The sequence below is a fragment of the Mercurialis annua genome, linkage group LG2 (assembly GCF_937616625.2).
Source record: "Mercurialis annua linkage group LG2, ddMerAnnu1.2, whole genome shotgun sequence".
Taxonomy (NCBI): domain Eukaryota; kingdom Viridiplantae; phylum Streptophyta; class Magnoliopsida; order Malpighiales; family Euphorbiaceae; genus Mercurialis; species Mercurialis annua.
The window spans coordinates 24,315,692-24,332,774 of NC_065571.1; the positions used below are offsets into that span (position 1 = coordinate 24,315,692).

Sequence of the window (17,083 nt, forward strand, 5' to 3'; positions counted from 1 at the left end):
CTAGGTTACTTGACCGACAAACGCATCTTAGCAGAGGTGACTGGACCAACTGCTCTGATACCACAATTGTCAAGACCCAAATTATTGAGACGAGACCGGCGCTAGGGAATGGGAGTGGTAGCTCCGAAACCCGTAGCAAACCTAAAACCACTAATATTTTTTCGCATTTTAAGGTATAATATTACATATAAAATATTTTCAAAAAAACTCTTTTAGATAATGTATTTATAGTTATTAAAATATCACATCAGAGTTTACAGTGAAAATCAGTTATTTAAAACCAATCCACAATACTCTATATTGACGCTTACTGACTACTGCAGCTCTAGAAACTCATACTTGTGCAAGTCTGACGACTTCTGGCACAATGAAGATGGTTTATCTGATTCGACTCCGACTACATACAAACATCAAAGTGAAGGGGTAAGTATTTGGGAAAATACTGAGTGAGTTTGAAAGTTACTATTGGTATTATCAAAATATAGCATCGCATGCTTAATGCGTATGTAAATTCCATACATGATATAAGCACACAGCAAACATTCTTTAGTAATAAACCCTATCGAAAATCTAATCCTTGATTTTCTAAACATCTATAGTCAAATCGACTTAATCCAAATGGTCCGACCCGGGAGTGTTTACACTCAACCACGTCAGCCGCGACCAATCTCTTAATTCCAAAGTGTGAGTCCAACTCACTGGTGGGTCCAACCCACTAGATACGGGGCTCAGGTTACTTTAACCGAGTTCACTCTTGTGGGGCTCAGGTTATTTTAACCGAGTTCACTCTCGTATCACTTACTTATACAAATTCTAGTAATCATGCATATTCTTATATCCTCATAAACAGTCTAATCACACTAGACTAACTCACTGGTGATCTCATAGCCTATTGACACTCAATAGGTATTTGGTCTCTTCGGACCGTACACTGGATACTTATACTCAAACAGCAAATAAAACAGCATTCATATAATTAAATTCATCAAACATACCATCTTATACAAGCAATTCACCTACATACGATGTAATGTTAATAATATTCATAATATATAAAAATATCTTTTATAAATAATACGCGAAAGTAATTGCAACTCACAGTGACCGTTTTTGAATAATAATAGTATAAAGATCCCATGAACACGAGCTTTATGCGTCGTTTGATCCTTTTGCTATTCCAGCTTGTCGGCATGGTAGCTCGTCGATACATCAGTTACTTATCCGAATCACCTGTACGTTTAATTTATAAACGTAGCCTAACATCAAAACCCTAAGTTATAAACTTAGGTTAATATAATCGTATTTCAAATACAATTCTTAACTTTGATAGTATTCTAATACTTAGTCGAGATATTCGTTTTATCTCTTATTCATCGATTCTTAAACTTAGGTTCCTCATATCTCGAAACCCTAATCGAACGCATTATGTTCGTTATCCAAATTTCTCGTTTTCGGGGTCCATGATTCACTTTTAATGTCCGACGTACTTGAAGTCGGAAATCTAGGTCGAAACGGGGCAAAATGTCAAAATTAGTACGTTTGCTGGCTGTGCGGGCGCCCAAAGGGTCCCGTGCATACGCACGACCCAATGTGCGTTCGCACACCCCGTGTGCGTCCGCACACCCCGTGTGCGTCCGCACACTACGGTGTGCGTTCGCACACCCATATCAGCCCCCGGAAATGTCGTTTTCCGGGCGCTTCACTGCTCGCCGACATTTCCGACATGCTTTCACATCATTTAAACATATAACTCAATTCAATTCTCGCTAAAAAAGACGACAGAAACGCGATTACGATTAGTTTAATTTGTTTAAACGAAATAACTCTTATTCACTAATTCTCACATTTAAAACGTCAAGCTTACCTCGATTTGAAGTTTAAAGATGATAGAGAATCGAATTTTTAACAAATCGATATAAAGAACTCGCGATTTGGACGAGAAACGGCGAAACCGCGACGAATCGAAATCGTTCGTTACATTTTCTTCGTTTCTCTGAAGCTTTCGCCAGTCCTCTGGATCATTCTTTGAATGATCATCATCTAACCTTCATTTCCTTAATTTAAACCATTTCTGTTTTAAACTTTCTAATTTAACCAAACGGTTAAATTATCCTTTTGTACGTATTATTTATATCCAATTAAATAATACTTAGCCCAAAATTGTTATTTTCCGTCAATATCTTTTAATTACTAAATCTCAGAATTTAATTGGCTAATTTGCACTTTGGTCCTTGAACTTTCCAAAAGTTGCAATTTACTCCAAAACACATCCGCGTCCAAATTTTAAAAGGTCTCCGATTGACCCGAAATTTTTACCAGTATTACTATAAAACATTTCGCGGACCTTGGCGAAATAATGATTGTGTGGTTTCCTTTGATAGGTTAAAGAATGAGCTAGTCTCCGGCCCCATCATCTCCTCGCCGGATTAAAGCTTGCCCTTTAAGCTAATGTGTGATGCAAGCAATCAAGCGCTTGGCTGTGGTTTGGGACAGCGGAAGGAGAAAAGAGTGCACGTGATCTACTACGCAAGTAGGACAATTGCAGGGGCTCAACTCAACTACACAACAATCGAGAAAGAGATGGTAGCGGTGGTATTCGCATTGGATAAGTTCCGGCAATATTTGCTAGGCTCAAAAGTGATAATCTATACCGATCATGCGGCTCTAAGGCACCTCTTCACCAAGAAAGATGCAAAGCCAAGGTTGACCCGGTGGGTACTCCTCATGCATGAATTCGATGTGGAGATCCGGGACAAGAAGGGCACGGAGAATGTGGTGGCGGACCACTTGTCGAGATTTGAGAATACGGAACCTATAACGGTGGGGTTTAAGATTAATGAGTGGTTTCCGGATGAGATGCTCATGATGATTAGTGAGGTGGAGACACCGTGGTATGCCGACATTGCCAACTACCTCTCCTCCAATGAGATGCCGCCAGAGTTGTCATGCCATAAAAAGAAAAAATTCCTCTCCGATGTGAAATTTTTTTTGGATGAACCTTATTTGTTCAAGATTTACGGAGACGGAATGTTGCGGAGATGCGTGGCTATTCAAGAAATTATGCCAATTTTGAGCGGGTGCCATGAGTCGGCTTATGTCGGGCACTAAGGAGCGACAAGGACCGCCGCTTAGAGTTCTTGAGAGTGGGTTCTTTTGGCCGACAGTGTTTAGGGATACCAAGGATTTTGTGGACTATTATTTCCGGCGCCAAAGGGTCAGTGATATGTCGAAGTGAGACGAAATGCCTTTGCTTCAATTCAAGATATTGAGATATTTGATGTTTGGGGCATTGATTTTATGGGATCATTGCCGATGTCCTATGGGAATGAATAAATTTTTGTTTGTGTAGATTATATTTCTATGTGGGTAGAAGCGGAGGCTTTACCCACCAATGACGCTAAGGTGGTATTGAGGTTTCTCAAGCGGCTAGTGAACCAATTTAGTACTCCACTGATCATTATTAGTGACGGGGGTTCTCATTTTTGCAATCAACAATTCGAGACTCTAATGAAGAAGTACAATGTGTACCATCGAGTTACAACCCCGTACCATCCCCAAACTAGTGGGCAAGTGGAAGTGTCAAATCAGAAATTGAAGAGGATTTTGGAAAAGATGATGAGTGGGATTCATAAAGATTGGTCTTTGAAGTTGAATGACGCATTGAGGGCTTATTAACGGCCTACAAGACTCCCATTGGCATGTCTCCTTTCCTGATTGTTTATGGGAAGGTATGTCACCTTCCGATACAACTAGAACACAAAGCTTATTGGGCCATCAAGAAGGTCAACTAAGATTTCATAGCGGCGGGTGAAAAACGGCTTCTTCAACTCAATGAATTGGATGAGATCCGGTTCAATGCATACGAGAATGCCAAACACTGCAAGGAAAAGATGAAGAAGTGGCATGATGCCCATATTAAGCCCAAGGTCCTAGAAGTCAGCTTATTTGTGTTTCTTTACAACTCACGGTTGAAGTTGTTTCCGGGCAAGTTTAAGTTTCGGTGGAGTGGCACATTCAAAATCCGGAATAGGGCAAGTCACAGTGCGGTAGAATTGGAGAATTTGAAAGGCAAAGTTTTCAAGGTCAATGGGCATCGATGCAAGCTTTACATAGGGCCCTTGACTAACATGGTGGAGGATGAAATCTCTTTCACCACTCCTACTTGAGTCTACCGGTTGATGGTCGAGCTTTCGACCTTAAACAAGCACACTCGGGAGGCATTCCCGGGAGTTTCGACTTCTAACTTTTGCTTTTTTATTTTTTATTTTTAGTTAGTTAACGTTGATATTTTTGTGTGTTTGTTTATATGTTTTTGTGTCAAGTTAATGTCGGGTGTGTTTGGTTTTGGTCCAGAGAAAAGAACTTTCAGTTAAAATTTTCCTAAGGGCTCGATGGAGCCCTTCAGTTTAAGTGAAGGGCTGGATCGAACCCTTAACAAATTTTTCCTAAAAGTTCATGAAGATTGGGGCTCGATCGAGCTCTATCCTTGTAATAGAGGGCTCAATCGAGCCATGGACTTAAAGAGGAGGAAAATTGTTTTGTTTTGATTTGTTCAAGGAAATAACATATGGATTGATGATGTGGCAAAATCTGAGCCATTCCCCAAACACAAACAAATCACATGGATCACCATCCTAACCATTCAATTTTCTATTCCAATTAATATCAATTTTTACCATAAAAGCACGCTTACAATTCATCTTCTTCCCTAAGTCTTTTCTAAAAATAGAAAAACTCCATAGCCAAAAAGCTTCTTTCTCTCTCTTTTAAGCAAATTTTAGCCCCACCTTAGCCCCCTCAATACACACCCAAACTCAATTCTAAATCCATGTCTAAGACCATTTTGCCCACTCTAGCTATGGGTAGAAATTCGAAGTCATCCAAAGCTCCCGCTCCCGAGTCATCTTCTCCACCACTACCACCAAAAACCACCACCATCGGCTCACGAAGAAAAACTACTGCCTCTGGGGCATCTGTGATTGGCACTAACACTCCGACATCTCTCACAAGGCGTTTTGAAATCCGGTCTGAAGCGGAAGGTCAACGATATGAGAAGCTTCTAGCAAGGGGAGCAAAAAATTCATTTCAAATTTGTTGGTACTCCATGGAGGATTTGGGCATTAAAGAAGAGGTACTAAATCTTCTCGATATTTTGGAATTGTAAAAGCTAGCGAAGCTTCCATACGATTCTTGTGATGCGCACTCATATACGAGTTCTTGACCACTATTGAACCGTATCCGTACTCGGACTCCGCCATTAAATTCCGACTAGGAGGAAAGCAAGGTGTCTACCGAATTAGTGGGTTGAAGGAAGAATTTGATACGGTGAATGTTAGATTGAAGTGTATTCCGGGGACAAATTTTGATGATCATGCCATATGGAAAAACTTGTCGGATAATAAGCTCTATAGCTCAAACACGGCCAAGGTTAATGAGGTTAAGGACACCGCTCACGTGGTGGTCGGCAAGTGGTTTGGCCACACCTTTTATGGTCGGCATGAATACAAAAAGCTGGCATGGGAGGATTTTCTGGCCTACAATGCCCTGCTTCACCCGGAAGTGGATGCCTATCATTTTAGCACGGCCTATCGGTTTTAACAAATATTACGAACACTGCCGGAGCAAAAAAAAATATAGGGTTCGAGAGGTTTTTGGTGTACTTAGCATGGAAGCTTCGGGTGGATATGGAAGGGCTAGAAGTTCAAGCTCCGAGGCTCATCAATATCGAACACTTAGCATCAGCTTCATATGTGAAAAAGGGCGTGATTGTGCCTTACTATAAAAGAGTCGGGTGGATTAGCAGGCGTGGAGCCGAGGCGGCTAGGCGAGCGAAGTTAGCGGAAGGAGGGAAAGAGGAGGACCAGGTAGAGGAAGAACACGAAACCTAAGCAAGAGAAGCACCTCGACAAAGGCCTTAAAAGAAGAGCGTGAGGAGGCGAGGCAAGGAACGCGCGCAATCTAGCGCTCAAGGTGAAGAAGAAGGGGGCAATCACAAGATTCGAAATGGCAATATTGGCCCGAGGCCGATTTAGGGGGGGCAAAGGGAGCCTAATCAACCCCCGATGAGCTTTGAAAATGAGCAACGCCAATTTATGGCGGAGCAAAAGAGGATGTGGAAAAAGATGGAGTATGAGCAAAAAAGACTATGGGCTCGACAAAGGTGGCAAGAGGAGAAGTTGGCGGATTAATTCAACGCCCAAGGCGGGGCACATTATCCATCGCCTACACCATCCATGGAACCACCGGCATTCGACTAAGCGAGATTTGATTTTTCTAACCTTTCCTTTTTACAATTTCACGCTTTATTTTTTTATTTCGCGCGTAGGGACTAAATTTGAAATTAGTGTTAGGAGGGTTGGTGAAATTGTATCTTTGCTTTTCGTTTTTTTTTATTTCTTTATGTTTGAGTCGTTTGTGTTTTATTTTCAGTTTTAAGTTATTTTAAGAGTCAGCGCTAAAAAATTCTTGTACTAAGCTCGTGGAGCATTTTTAGTGAATTTTGGGGCCCCTTTGTTCACTAAGCCTTCAGCATGTAGTTGTGTTAAGCTTGATTAATGGAATTTGGCGTTTTTGAAATCTTGTCAACAAATATGATCTCCCGTTCGTTGAAATAATTGAAATGTATTTTTCTAGTGTTTAGCAATTAATCGTGTGTGCTTGCCTAATGAAAGTCAATTTTTGTGACTTGTTGCGTTGATATTAGGGTACTATTAATTTTTGTTAAAACTTTAGCACGATTGTTAAACGTGAGGTGGATGCATGACGTGTGTTTTGAAGTAAATTTTTTGTGTCAATTGTAAATAATTGTGAGCATGTTTGGCATGAGTTCATAGGACTTAAACATTTTAGCATAACACTACTTGTCTTGAAAAATTTTCGAGCCTAATGATTTTTCTAGTGTCGAAATTCCTAGAACTTGCTCGGTGTCCGGTTCGAGATTATATTGCTGAGTGTTGGCAATTTAGATGGCTATGGCAATTAGGATTAACCAATTTATCTAGACAACTTTAAAAGCCTACCATTTTTCTCTAGATAGCACAAGTTGAGCCTTAGCCTTTTATTGATTCCACAATTTTACAACTACCTTTCAACGATTATCCCTTAAAACACTTGATTTTGACTTGAATAATTTAAGTTGAGAGAAACGTGATACTAGCCCGATGACTTAGAAAGTAATGTGAACAAGCGTGTAAAAGAAAAATTTATGCCTAGAAAAGGAAATCAAAGTAAAAGTAGAAAAGTAAGAAAGGAAAAGAAAAATAAAGAGAAAAAGAAAATCAGTAAGGGCATTAAGAGAAAGAAAAGAGTTCACATGTTTAAAAAACAACTCCCGAGTTAGATCATAGTTTTATAATTATAGCGTTTTTATTGTTCAAAGTCAAATTTTAGCCAAGTATCCAAAAGTCCCTACCCTAACCCTTAGCCAAGTTACAACACTTAAAAAACCATAGGATAAGTTACCAATTACCGAACTAGGTAGTGGACTACCAGACTAAGAACAAGCCTATGGTGAATTCATGTGTTTGTGCTTAATGTTCGTACCCTAAACCCTTGAGCATTAGAGCAAAATCATGTGAGGATTTGATGCTTTTGTTTAATACCTATGAATGCTATGCCATGGCTTGCTTACTTTTGAATTGACAAAATGTGCATATGTCAAGCCTATGATCGTAATGCATGATTGTTTCAAGTAGCGTTTTTCTAACACGATAGTAGTCTCATTGTCAACGGAGCATGTCACTATAATTGAATACATCATTTGTTTGCACCCTTTTTAGTTGTTGGCAGCATTGTTTTGTTCTCCTTTGTCTGGAGTGTAGTTGTTAACATTTTTTCAAAGCGTGAAAGTCATTAATCTCGTAGTTATAGCTTGATTCATTTCTTGCTTGAGGACAAGCAAGGATTTAGTGTGAGGAGGTTTGATAGGAGTAAATTGCTCCTATGTTTTAGTGCTGTTTTTGTATGCTTTTGTTATATATTTCTATGCTTTTAGAGGTGTTTGTGTGCCTTATTGCATATGTTTGCGTTTCAGGAACAACGGAGCATTTCAGAATTTTTTTGGTATAAAGGAAGGAAGATTCAAAGTATCGAGAAAGGAGTGAAGTCTTGAAGCATCAGAGCGAAAGAGCTGAGGCTAAAATATGCCTAAGCTCGATCAAGCCCCTCAATTTAACTAAAGGGCTCGATCGAGCCCTTAAGGAAATTTAACCTGAAAGTTTGTAACAAAGGGAGCTCGATCGAGCCTTGTGGAAAAATATACCTGAGAGTTAAAACTCAACACAATACAAGACCGGAGGCCCACTTCCGGATTTGGCCAAACACAACACTTGTACCTAGCACAATGTTTCCTCTTTTGTGTAGACTATAAAAGTCACATTATCTCTGTTTTAGGTTATCAATTATTCATTAGACATTTTGATACTCTTAATTTTTAGCTTTTATTCTCTCTTTTAATATCATCCTAGGGTTTCTTGTCATCTTCCACATTTAATTTCCAGATTTTTTACTGGCCACCATTATTAACATTTGGAGCTTGTTATTGAAGATTGTTATTATTAATCATTGAAGAGTTATTACTTTATATTGAATGCTTGCTTTTATTGAATCTACAAAGGTAATGAATCCCTACTTTTTTGTTGTTGATGTTCTTCATTTTCTTTAATGTTTGTCTTAGCCATGATTGGCTAAGACCCATCTTTGGGGTTGATATTATGAGGGATTAAATGTTAATTTGGGGTTAGGGTTTGGTTTGTTTGTGATATAATCAATTGCTTAATACCTATTCTAGAGTGGTCTCCTAGAATTTGTTGCTAGATTATTGTTCACCTTGAGAGAGAACTTGTTAATTGGAAATAATTTATTAGATGCCTAATTAATTACACCATGAGAGTTGGTTAGTAATTGGGTGGCCTTTTGTCATGACCCAATCTCATAGGCCGAGACCGGCGCTAGGGAACGGAAGTGGTAGCTCCGGAACCCGTAGCAAGCCTAAAACCACTATGACTTTTTGGCAAATTAAATATATTATTCTATATAAAACGTTTTCAGAAAATATTTTTAAACATTATCATTATACATATCAAAATATCTGAATTACTTTCCGAAAACCATTACAAATGATTCTTAGAAACCAGGGTCTTACCGAGCGATATCTCATATCCAGCACTGCCCTGTTTCTCGTTATAATCGTGACCAATTCCACTCATGGAAATTGGTTAAATAAATCAAACAGAAGAAAACATCATTCTTTAAAATTAATTATATATATATACCGTTTGACTTCAACATTAGGCACAACAGACATCTACGGACTACTGCAGCGCTATGAAGTGATACTTCCTTTGACACATACTTCAACTACTGTGAACTTCCGGAACAAAAAATGGAAGTCTATCCTTTAAAATGCTTTCACCTGAAAGGAAAGATTGTGAGGGGTCAGTATATGGGAATATACTGAGTGAGTTCATACATTTACTAATAAGTATTCAAATAAAACATAAAATCGATAATGTAAACGATTTAATCAAATGCACCCAAGTAATTGATCCTGATGAAACCCTATTCTCCAAATATCTATCGATATACGATAATAATGATTATAATCAAATCGATCGATCCAATTGGTAGGGTCCCGAGATAATTCAACCGACTTCAACCTCTACCGTCACTTTATCCCAAGCTATGGGTCCCGAGATAGTTCAACCTAGTTTAACCCACTGGATACGGGTCCCGAGATAGTTCAACCAAGTTAAATCTCGTATCAAATTTGATATATATTACAACTTCGATATGGGCCCTTTTTATAATTTCTCAAATCAAAACTGGTGATCACACAGTCCTATTACCGCTCAATAGGAAGGCACGTTTCATCGGATCTATACTGGTTTCAAATCAATCATATATGCAATTCATATAAAGAATTTGAATTGTAAATACTGAAATCAAATGTAAAGCAATATAAAGATATTTGCCTATGTAAATACTTTAAAAAGTAAATTATATAAACTCACAGTGACCGCTTATATCCAAAAACATCACGTTAAACAAAATTTGTTAAGCTTCACGAGCTCTTGGTCCAGCTGCTTCTTGCCTCGCCGGATCTAATACGATTTAAAACAATTGATTCTTATAAGAATCCTATTATGAGATTGACGCTAGACTCGAGACACGACACGCTATACATATTAACCGTCGTGCTTCTCACGCGTATATTCTGATAAACGGTTTCTAACTCGTTTATGAATCGTATCTCTTTTCTAACTTAACTCACGTTTAACCTCATTAGGTTAACGATTCATTCGATTGATAATCAATAGATTTCAATATTAATATACAAATACGAAATGGGTATTAAAACAAAACGACTGGGGAAAAGGGATCCAGGTGCACGTTCGTGCCTTGCGGTGAACGTTCGTGCACCTCCTGCTGGTGCACGTTCGTGCACCTCGTGTGCACGATCGTGCACTTCGTGCATGGCCCCCGTAATCTGTTTTCCGGGGCTTTCCGACGTGCTATACGCCCATTTTCACATAAACGACATTCAAACGCATCAAAAACGCTATATCTAAACTCAAAACATCCATATTCGATTTTAATACCATTAAAACGATAAAATCGTTCTGTGGCCTAAAACTTTAAGTCGATATATAATAAAATTTATCCTTCCAAACGATAAAACGTCAAGCTTACCGTGATTTTCCGTCGAAATACGTTCGAGTCGAGTTATAGAACATCGGAAACGGACGAGGAACGAAATTGTGCGACGTAACCGTAAGAAATGAACGAAGGAAAGAAAAAAATGAAGCTGATGATGATTAAGGGTTTTGGAGCTTTCCTTCTTCATCTCATTTCTTATATATGTTTGGTTAAGGTACATTTTTAATCCTTCATCTCATTAACTTAAACCAATTCTCTTTTAAACTTTCTAATTTAACCAAACGGTTAATTATTTACTTTACTCAATTACGTACGTATTATTTATATCCAAATAAATAATACGATTCTAAAATTATTATTTTCCGCCAATAATCCTCTAATTTCTATTCTCGAGGCTCAATTGGCTAATTTACACTTTACACTACTAGAAAATTGCATTTTAGCAACGGATTTTTCCGTCGCTAAAGGCTGAAATCCGTCGGTAAATTAAGTTTTCCGTTGGTAAAAGGCTAAAATCCTTCGTTAAATCAAAAAATGTCTGTCGGTAATTCTCTTTTTCTAGTAGTGTTAGCTCTTAAACTTTTCAAAAAAATTGCAATTTAACCCAAAACGCATCTGCGTGCAAATTTTAAAGGTCACCGATTGACCCGAAACTTTTACCACAAATACTATAAAACATTTCGCGGACCTTGGCGAAATAATTATCACCTTGGGATTTATTATTTATTTTATATTAATTTTCTATGCCTTTTCCTTAAATCCCGTTAATCCGCTCAATAAAAGTTATTCTAAATTCCCGATATTATTAAATTAAATCCGTCTTAACTTAATTCATCGAAATTTACGAAACGTGGCACGACCTAATTATTTTAAAATAATTGGGGTATGACACCTTTGAGTTGTGCTTTTTACTAATTGCCTCTAATTGTGCTTAGTGCTAGGAGAGTAGGGTGAATTTGATTAGTTGTGGTTTTATAATTCTTTGAGGTTCGAGAGGACGGGAGTTGCGACTTAGGAAAATCTCGGTTCACGTTTAGAAACCATAATCCGATCCCCTTATTAGTATGTTCGATTGGTAGTATAAACCTTCAAGCTCGTTTATCATTAGAGTTTGTTAGTTGTTTAATTGCTTTTTATCGTTATTTGCTAGAATTAAGTGTTATTAATTGTTGCTTGATTGGTTAATGTGTTAATCGTTCGAATTCCAAATCAAATCTTTTAATTGTTAACAAATCTAAACTTAGAACGAAACTACTCTCTCTTGATCCTTATCCTCATGTGTTCGACAATCCGGACTTAACCGTCCATTTTACTACTTGGGGCGACTCGTATACTTGCGGGATTTGCTCAACAGTGTAGCCTTGGACATTTGTAGAGCCGTATCGGGAGACTGATGATGTTTCTTCCTGGTTGGAACCAGGCCAGGAGGTTCCGCTTTTGCTGCGACCGGAGTCGCACATCTTCTCTAGATTTTAGTATGGGGTATGCTTTCTTGTACCTTTCTCTTCCATATTTGTTTCTATTGCTTGCAGGATACTAGTCGGAATTGGTCCGTAATTCGATATGGAGGTCGGAAAAATGCCCCGGAGGATTGAGCTGGAGGTGGCGCCGTTACCATACTGGGGTATCGCCGCCACTACCAAACACTGGCGCCAAAGCTGCAGGTCCTGATAGATACAGTAGGCACTTATTTAAGACCTCTTGGGATATTATGAAGGATGATATCATCAAGGCAGTCCAGGAAGCTTTTCAGAATGGTAAAATTCTTAACCAGATTAACAAAACCTCTTTAGCTGTTATTCCTAAATAATCTAATGCTGAGATTCTTGGGGATTTTAGACCCATAGCTTGTTGTAATGTGCTTTATAAGCCTATCACAAAAGTCCTAGCTAATAGACTTAGTCCTATTCTGACCTATATTATCTCTGATAACCAATATGCCTTTATCCCTAGGAGATCTATTGCTTATAATATTATGCTCTCTCATGATTTAGTCAGGAATTATCAAAAGAATGATTGTCAGCCGAGATGTCTCCTTAAGATAGACCTTAAGAAAGCCTACGACTCCATTTCTTGGGAATTCATTGAGGAAATTTTGATTAATCTTCACTTTCCTGATATATTTATCACCCTTGTCATGAACTGCATTAGGAATGCTAGCTTCTATATCAATTGGTATGGGAAAAATGGTAACATTTCTAAGTCTAGTAAAGGCCTAAGACATGGAGACCCTATCTCCCCCTGCTCTTTGTTATTTGTATGGATTACCTGTCTAGATTAATTAAAAATTCCAACCCAAATTTCTCTTATCAGAAAGACTGTTCTTCTCTTAAAATCAACCATCTCATGTTTGCTGATGACCTGCTTCTTTTTTGTTATGGTGATGTTAAGTTTGTTCAAATGTTCTCTGATAATTTTAACATCTTTGAAAGAACTTCTGGTTTACAAATTAACCCTGCTAAGAGCCAAATGTTCTTCTGTAATATGAATGAGAATGTCAAAAACAGTATTATGCAAATCTTAGGTTTCAATAAGAGCAGTCTTCACCTTAGATACCTAGGCATCCCTCTCATATCTTCCAGACTCTCTAGATCTGACTGGATCATTGAGAAAATTACTAGTAGAATCAATTCCTGGTCTAGTAAACTCATAGCTTATGATGGTACAGTCCAGCTTATCCAGTCTGTTTTGATGGTACAGTCCAGCTTACAAATTAAACTCATAGTTGGATTTAGAAGGGGCTTCTGGGCATCAGGAATGATATCAAGAAGTTATTTGAATACAAGTTGGGTGATGGTACTAAAGTGGACTTCTAGAATGATACTTGGGTTCATGGGTATTCTTTGTTGGAGAATTTTCCTAGAGTTAAGATGAGAGATTCCAGTGTGGCAAAAAATTCTTCTTTTTCAGATCTTTGGGGAAATGGTAGATGGATTTTGCCAAACCCCATGGATAGTGATACTGAAGAAGCTTGGAAGTTCATAAGAGATAATTACTCCCTGAATAATGATTCTGATGAAATGATTTGAAAAGTAGTGAAGAGTGGTAAATTCTCAATAGCTAGTACCTGGAATGAATACAAAGAAAAGCATAGTAAAGTCCCTTGGTTCAAGCTAGTCTGGGGTAAGAATTCGATCCCTAGACATTGTTTTCTGATGTGGCTCATTCTCAAAAAAAGAATGAAAACCAAAGATAGGCTTCTGAGATGGAAGGTTGTTGAAAATTACTCTTGTGTTTTCTGCTCTAATGCTTCTGAGACCATTGACCATTGTTTCTTTGACTGCCCTTTTGCAAATCAAGTCTGGGAGAAGCTTCTCCCCATATGCAATTGCCCTGTAAATCTGAGAAGTTGGAGGAGACTAGTTAGCTTGTTTTGCAAGAAAGCTTCTGCAAGAATTCTGCTGCTACTTTTAAAAGGAATATTGTGAATGCATGAGTCTATAGCATCTGGAAGTCAAGGAACAAGTAAGTCTTTATTAATTAAGATGCTGATGTTCAAACGATTATCCAGAGTGTGAAGCAAGCTATCCTCCCCAAATTCAGCATGGTCATTCATAAATCCCCTCTTTTTTATTATGTGTGCAGGCTGCAAGAGATTTAATACTGGTTCCTAGATCACTTGTTTGTGGTTAGTCTGCTTGGTCTAAGGCCTCCCTGAGACTTTTGTAACAGGGAGGTTTATTTCCTTTGGTTAGCTAGTCTCTGGCTTTAGCTTAGTTTTGTTGTTTTGTCTGTCGGCCTTAGACTCCTTGAGACTTTTGTAATAGGGAGGTTTGTTTCCTTTTGTTTAGTTAGCTAGTCTCTGGCTTTAGCTTTGTTTTGTTGTTGTGGTCTCAGACTCCCTGACGCTTTTGTAACAGGGGATTTGTTTCCTGTGGGTTTGCGTTGTGAAGTTTCTCTGAGGCTTTTGTAACAGAGATCTTCTCACTTTTTTTGTGCCTCCCTGAGTAGCTATAACAGGGCAGGTTTTGTTCTTTTTGTTTATCCATTGTTTAATTTCAATTAAATAAGCCTTTTTGGTTGCTTTCTACCAAAAATAATAATAATTAATGCCGAAAAGTAAAGTACAACTCACAGCTTGTGCTCCCTTTTTACGGTAGGACGAACCCTCGAAAGTTTGGATTATGATTCCTTGGAATGCAACGAATCTAACTTGAAAATACGAATTAACATTCGAACTTAACAATATGTATTCCTGACTCTATAATGCACATAATGACTCCACATAGACAATCAATCATTGAATCAAAGTATTCGATTTATTTATTAAATTGAAAGTCATTTATTCTTTTTGAAATCAATTCTATCCCTTTTTTGTCAAAATCGTGAATCAGATTTAGCTCCGTTAAAACGCTTCTCCAATAAAAATACTTTTGAAACAATCTTTTCAAAAATTTCAATCTTTTCCTTTCCAAATAGTTTCCTATTATTCGTCAGCCGAGTACTCTTCTCATTGCTCGACGGTATAAGCGAAACTTTGACATCTGGACTGCCTGCCGCCTCAGTTCCTCTTACTAGCCAGGATATTTCCACGGAGTCTAAAAGAATACAACAATTTCAATTTTTCACTTCGATGTTTGAAATTCAACTTTTACAAAACATCGGAAAACAATAATTTTCTATTCAGAGCTTAAACCGATAATTCAAATACATTTAAAATCATCAAAACTCATATGTTATGACCTTATATGTCCATGAACAAGGTATTGGAAAATTATCACATCAAAATCCTCAAAACAGCTCGTTTTGAAAAAAAGAGAGGCATTTAAGCCCTTAAACTTCTTTTTTCGACCACATTGGTCCAAATCATCATTTTCAATTCATACTCTTTCACTTCAATATTTTCATTATTAAATAAACTCAGTTCGGTTTATTGTTCAAGAAATAACTTTATTTGGTCAATTTGCCGAAAAACTCAAACTTTTCAAAATTCTTTCATTTTAGTCCTTTTCCGATCAAACTCGATTTGATCGATTTCAAATTCATTTCAAACTCTCAAATTCCTCTAGTTCAGACCTCACAAGTCAATGAACGAGGTTTTAGGACAATTTCACAACACATGCCTCAATTTTGGGAAAAATATAAATTAACCCCCTAAACTTTAACTTTTGACAATATCACCCAAAATTTGTCAAACTCAAACCAAATCATTCAAAACCAATTCCAAGTATTCCAAACTCAGAATATGAATCATCAGACCACTAAAATCATAGCATGGAAGCCATCAAATCCATATAACCAAAAATTATGCCAAAAGTCATATTTTTCATAGTTTTCTCATAAACTTCATTTTTAATTAGCCAATTCTTTATCAATAATAAATAAAATCATTTCAGCCCGTATTTAATCATGCATGTCCAATATTATCCACAAATTAATCAATAGAATAAACATGCATATCAATTATCATGTGTAATCATCATGAATTTCTTAAAGTTGCACCAAAAGCAAACAATCATCAATTCTTCTAATTAAACCATTCAAAAAACCATTCAAAATATTTTGAGGACTCATCCTATTGAATCTCTCCTCCAAATTTCAGAGAAAACTAACAAGACACAAGAAAGCTATGAACTGTTTGAAGTTCTTGCTAAAAAATCACCAAAATCTCTACAATCCTTGCTTTGATCTTCACGTGCAACCCTAGATTCTTGATTAGATTAGAAAAGATATGTGTTTTCCAAGCCTGGATCATCATCTCAGGCCTATGTGTATGGTTTTAGGCTAGCTAGTGAGAGAAACAAACCCTAGAGAAAAGAAAATGCAAGAAAAAGGAAATTTGTTTCACAACTCTTCTATTTAAACACAGTAGCTTTTAAACGATCGTTTAAATTCATGCACGATCATTTAAAACATGCATGATCGTTTATGGAGTCTTTTAAAATGTTGAGGATCCATTTTTGGCACTTTGAACGATCGTTTACCCTTCCGAATGATCGTTTACTTCCTCAAATGCTAAATACCCACTTTCCCATACTCTAAATGCATGGTATTGGCTCCTTAACCTTATCCAAATATTAAAAACATATCCTAAACATATACATACAATATCAAAAGAATACCCAACATAATCTGACAATTATCGGATACGACAAACACGTTGGAAATCGCTTGTTTCACGTCGGAACTCGACGAAATTTGCGTCACTTATCCAAAATCCTACATCACTCAAGTATGGTTTATTATATTATCCCCCACTTAAAAACAATTCGTCCTCGAATTGAAAAAAGACTCGTATATGCTTATCAACTACTCGTATATTTAGCGAATCGGCTTTCCACGCTTCCACTGCGCTACTCTGATACTCTAATTCTTTTTTTTCTTTTCATATTAATTTTCTTCCTTCGTCCTTATCCCATTAATTACTTTCAATTTCTTTCTGTTTCTTATCAAATCTTCTCCTCTTTTTCTATACGTTCATATCCAT

General features: G+C 37.4%; 1 protein-coding gene across 1 annotated transcript; it reads left to right on the forward strand.

Annotated features, from left to right (window-relative positions):
- The first annotated feature begins 3,360 nt into the window (after window positions 1-3,360).
- On the forward strand, window positions 3,361-4,166 carry LOC126668372 (uncharacterized). The gene is made up of 3 exons (XM_050361578.1): window positions 3,361-3,619; window positions 3,666-3,728; window positions 3,802-4,166. Exons 1-3 carry the CDS (start codon window positions 3,361-3,363, stop codon window positions 4,164-4,166), a joined length of 687 nt encoding a protein of 228 aa, XP_050217535.1.
- Window positions 4,167-17,083: the final 12,917 nt, after the last annotated feature.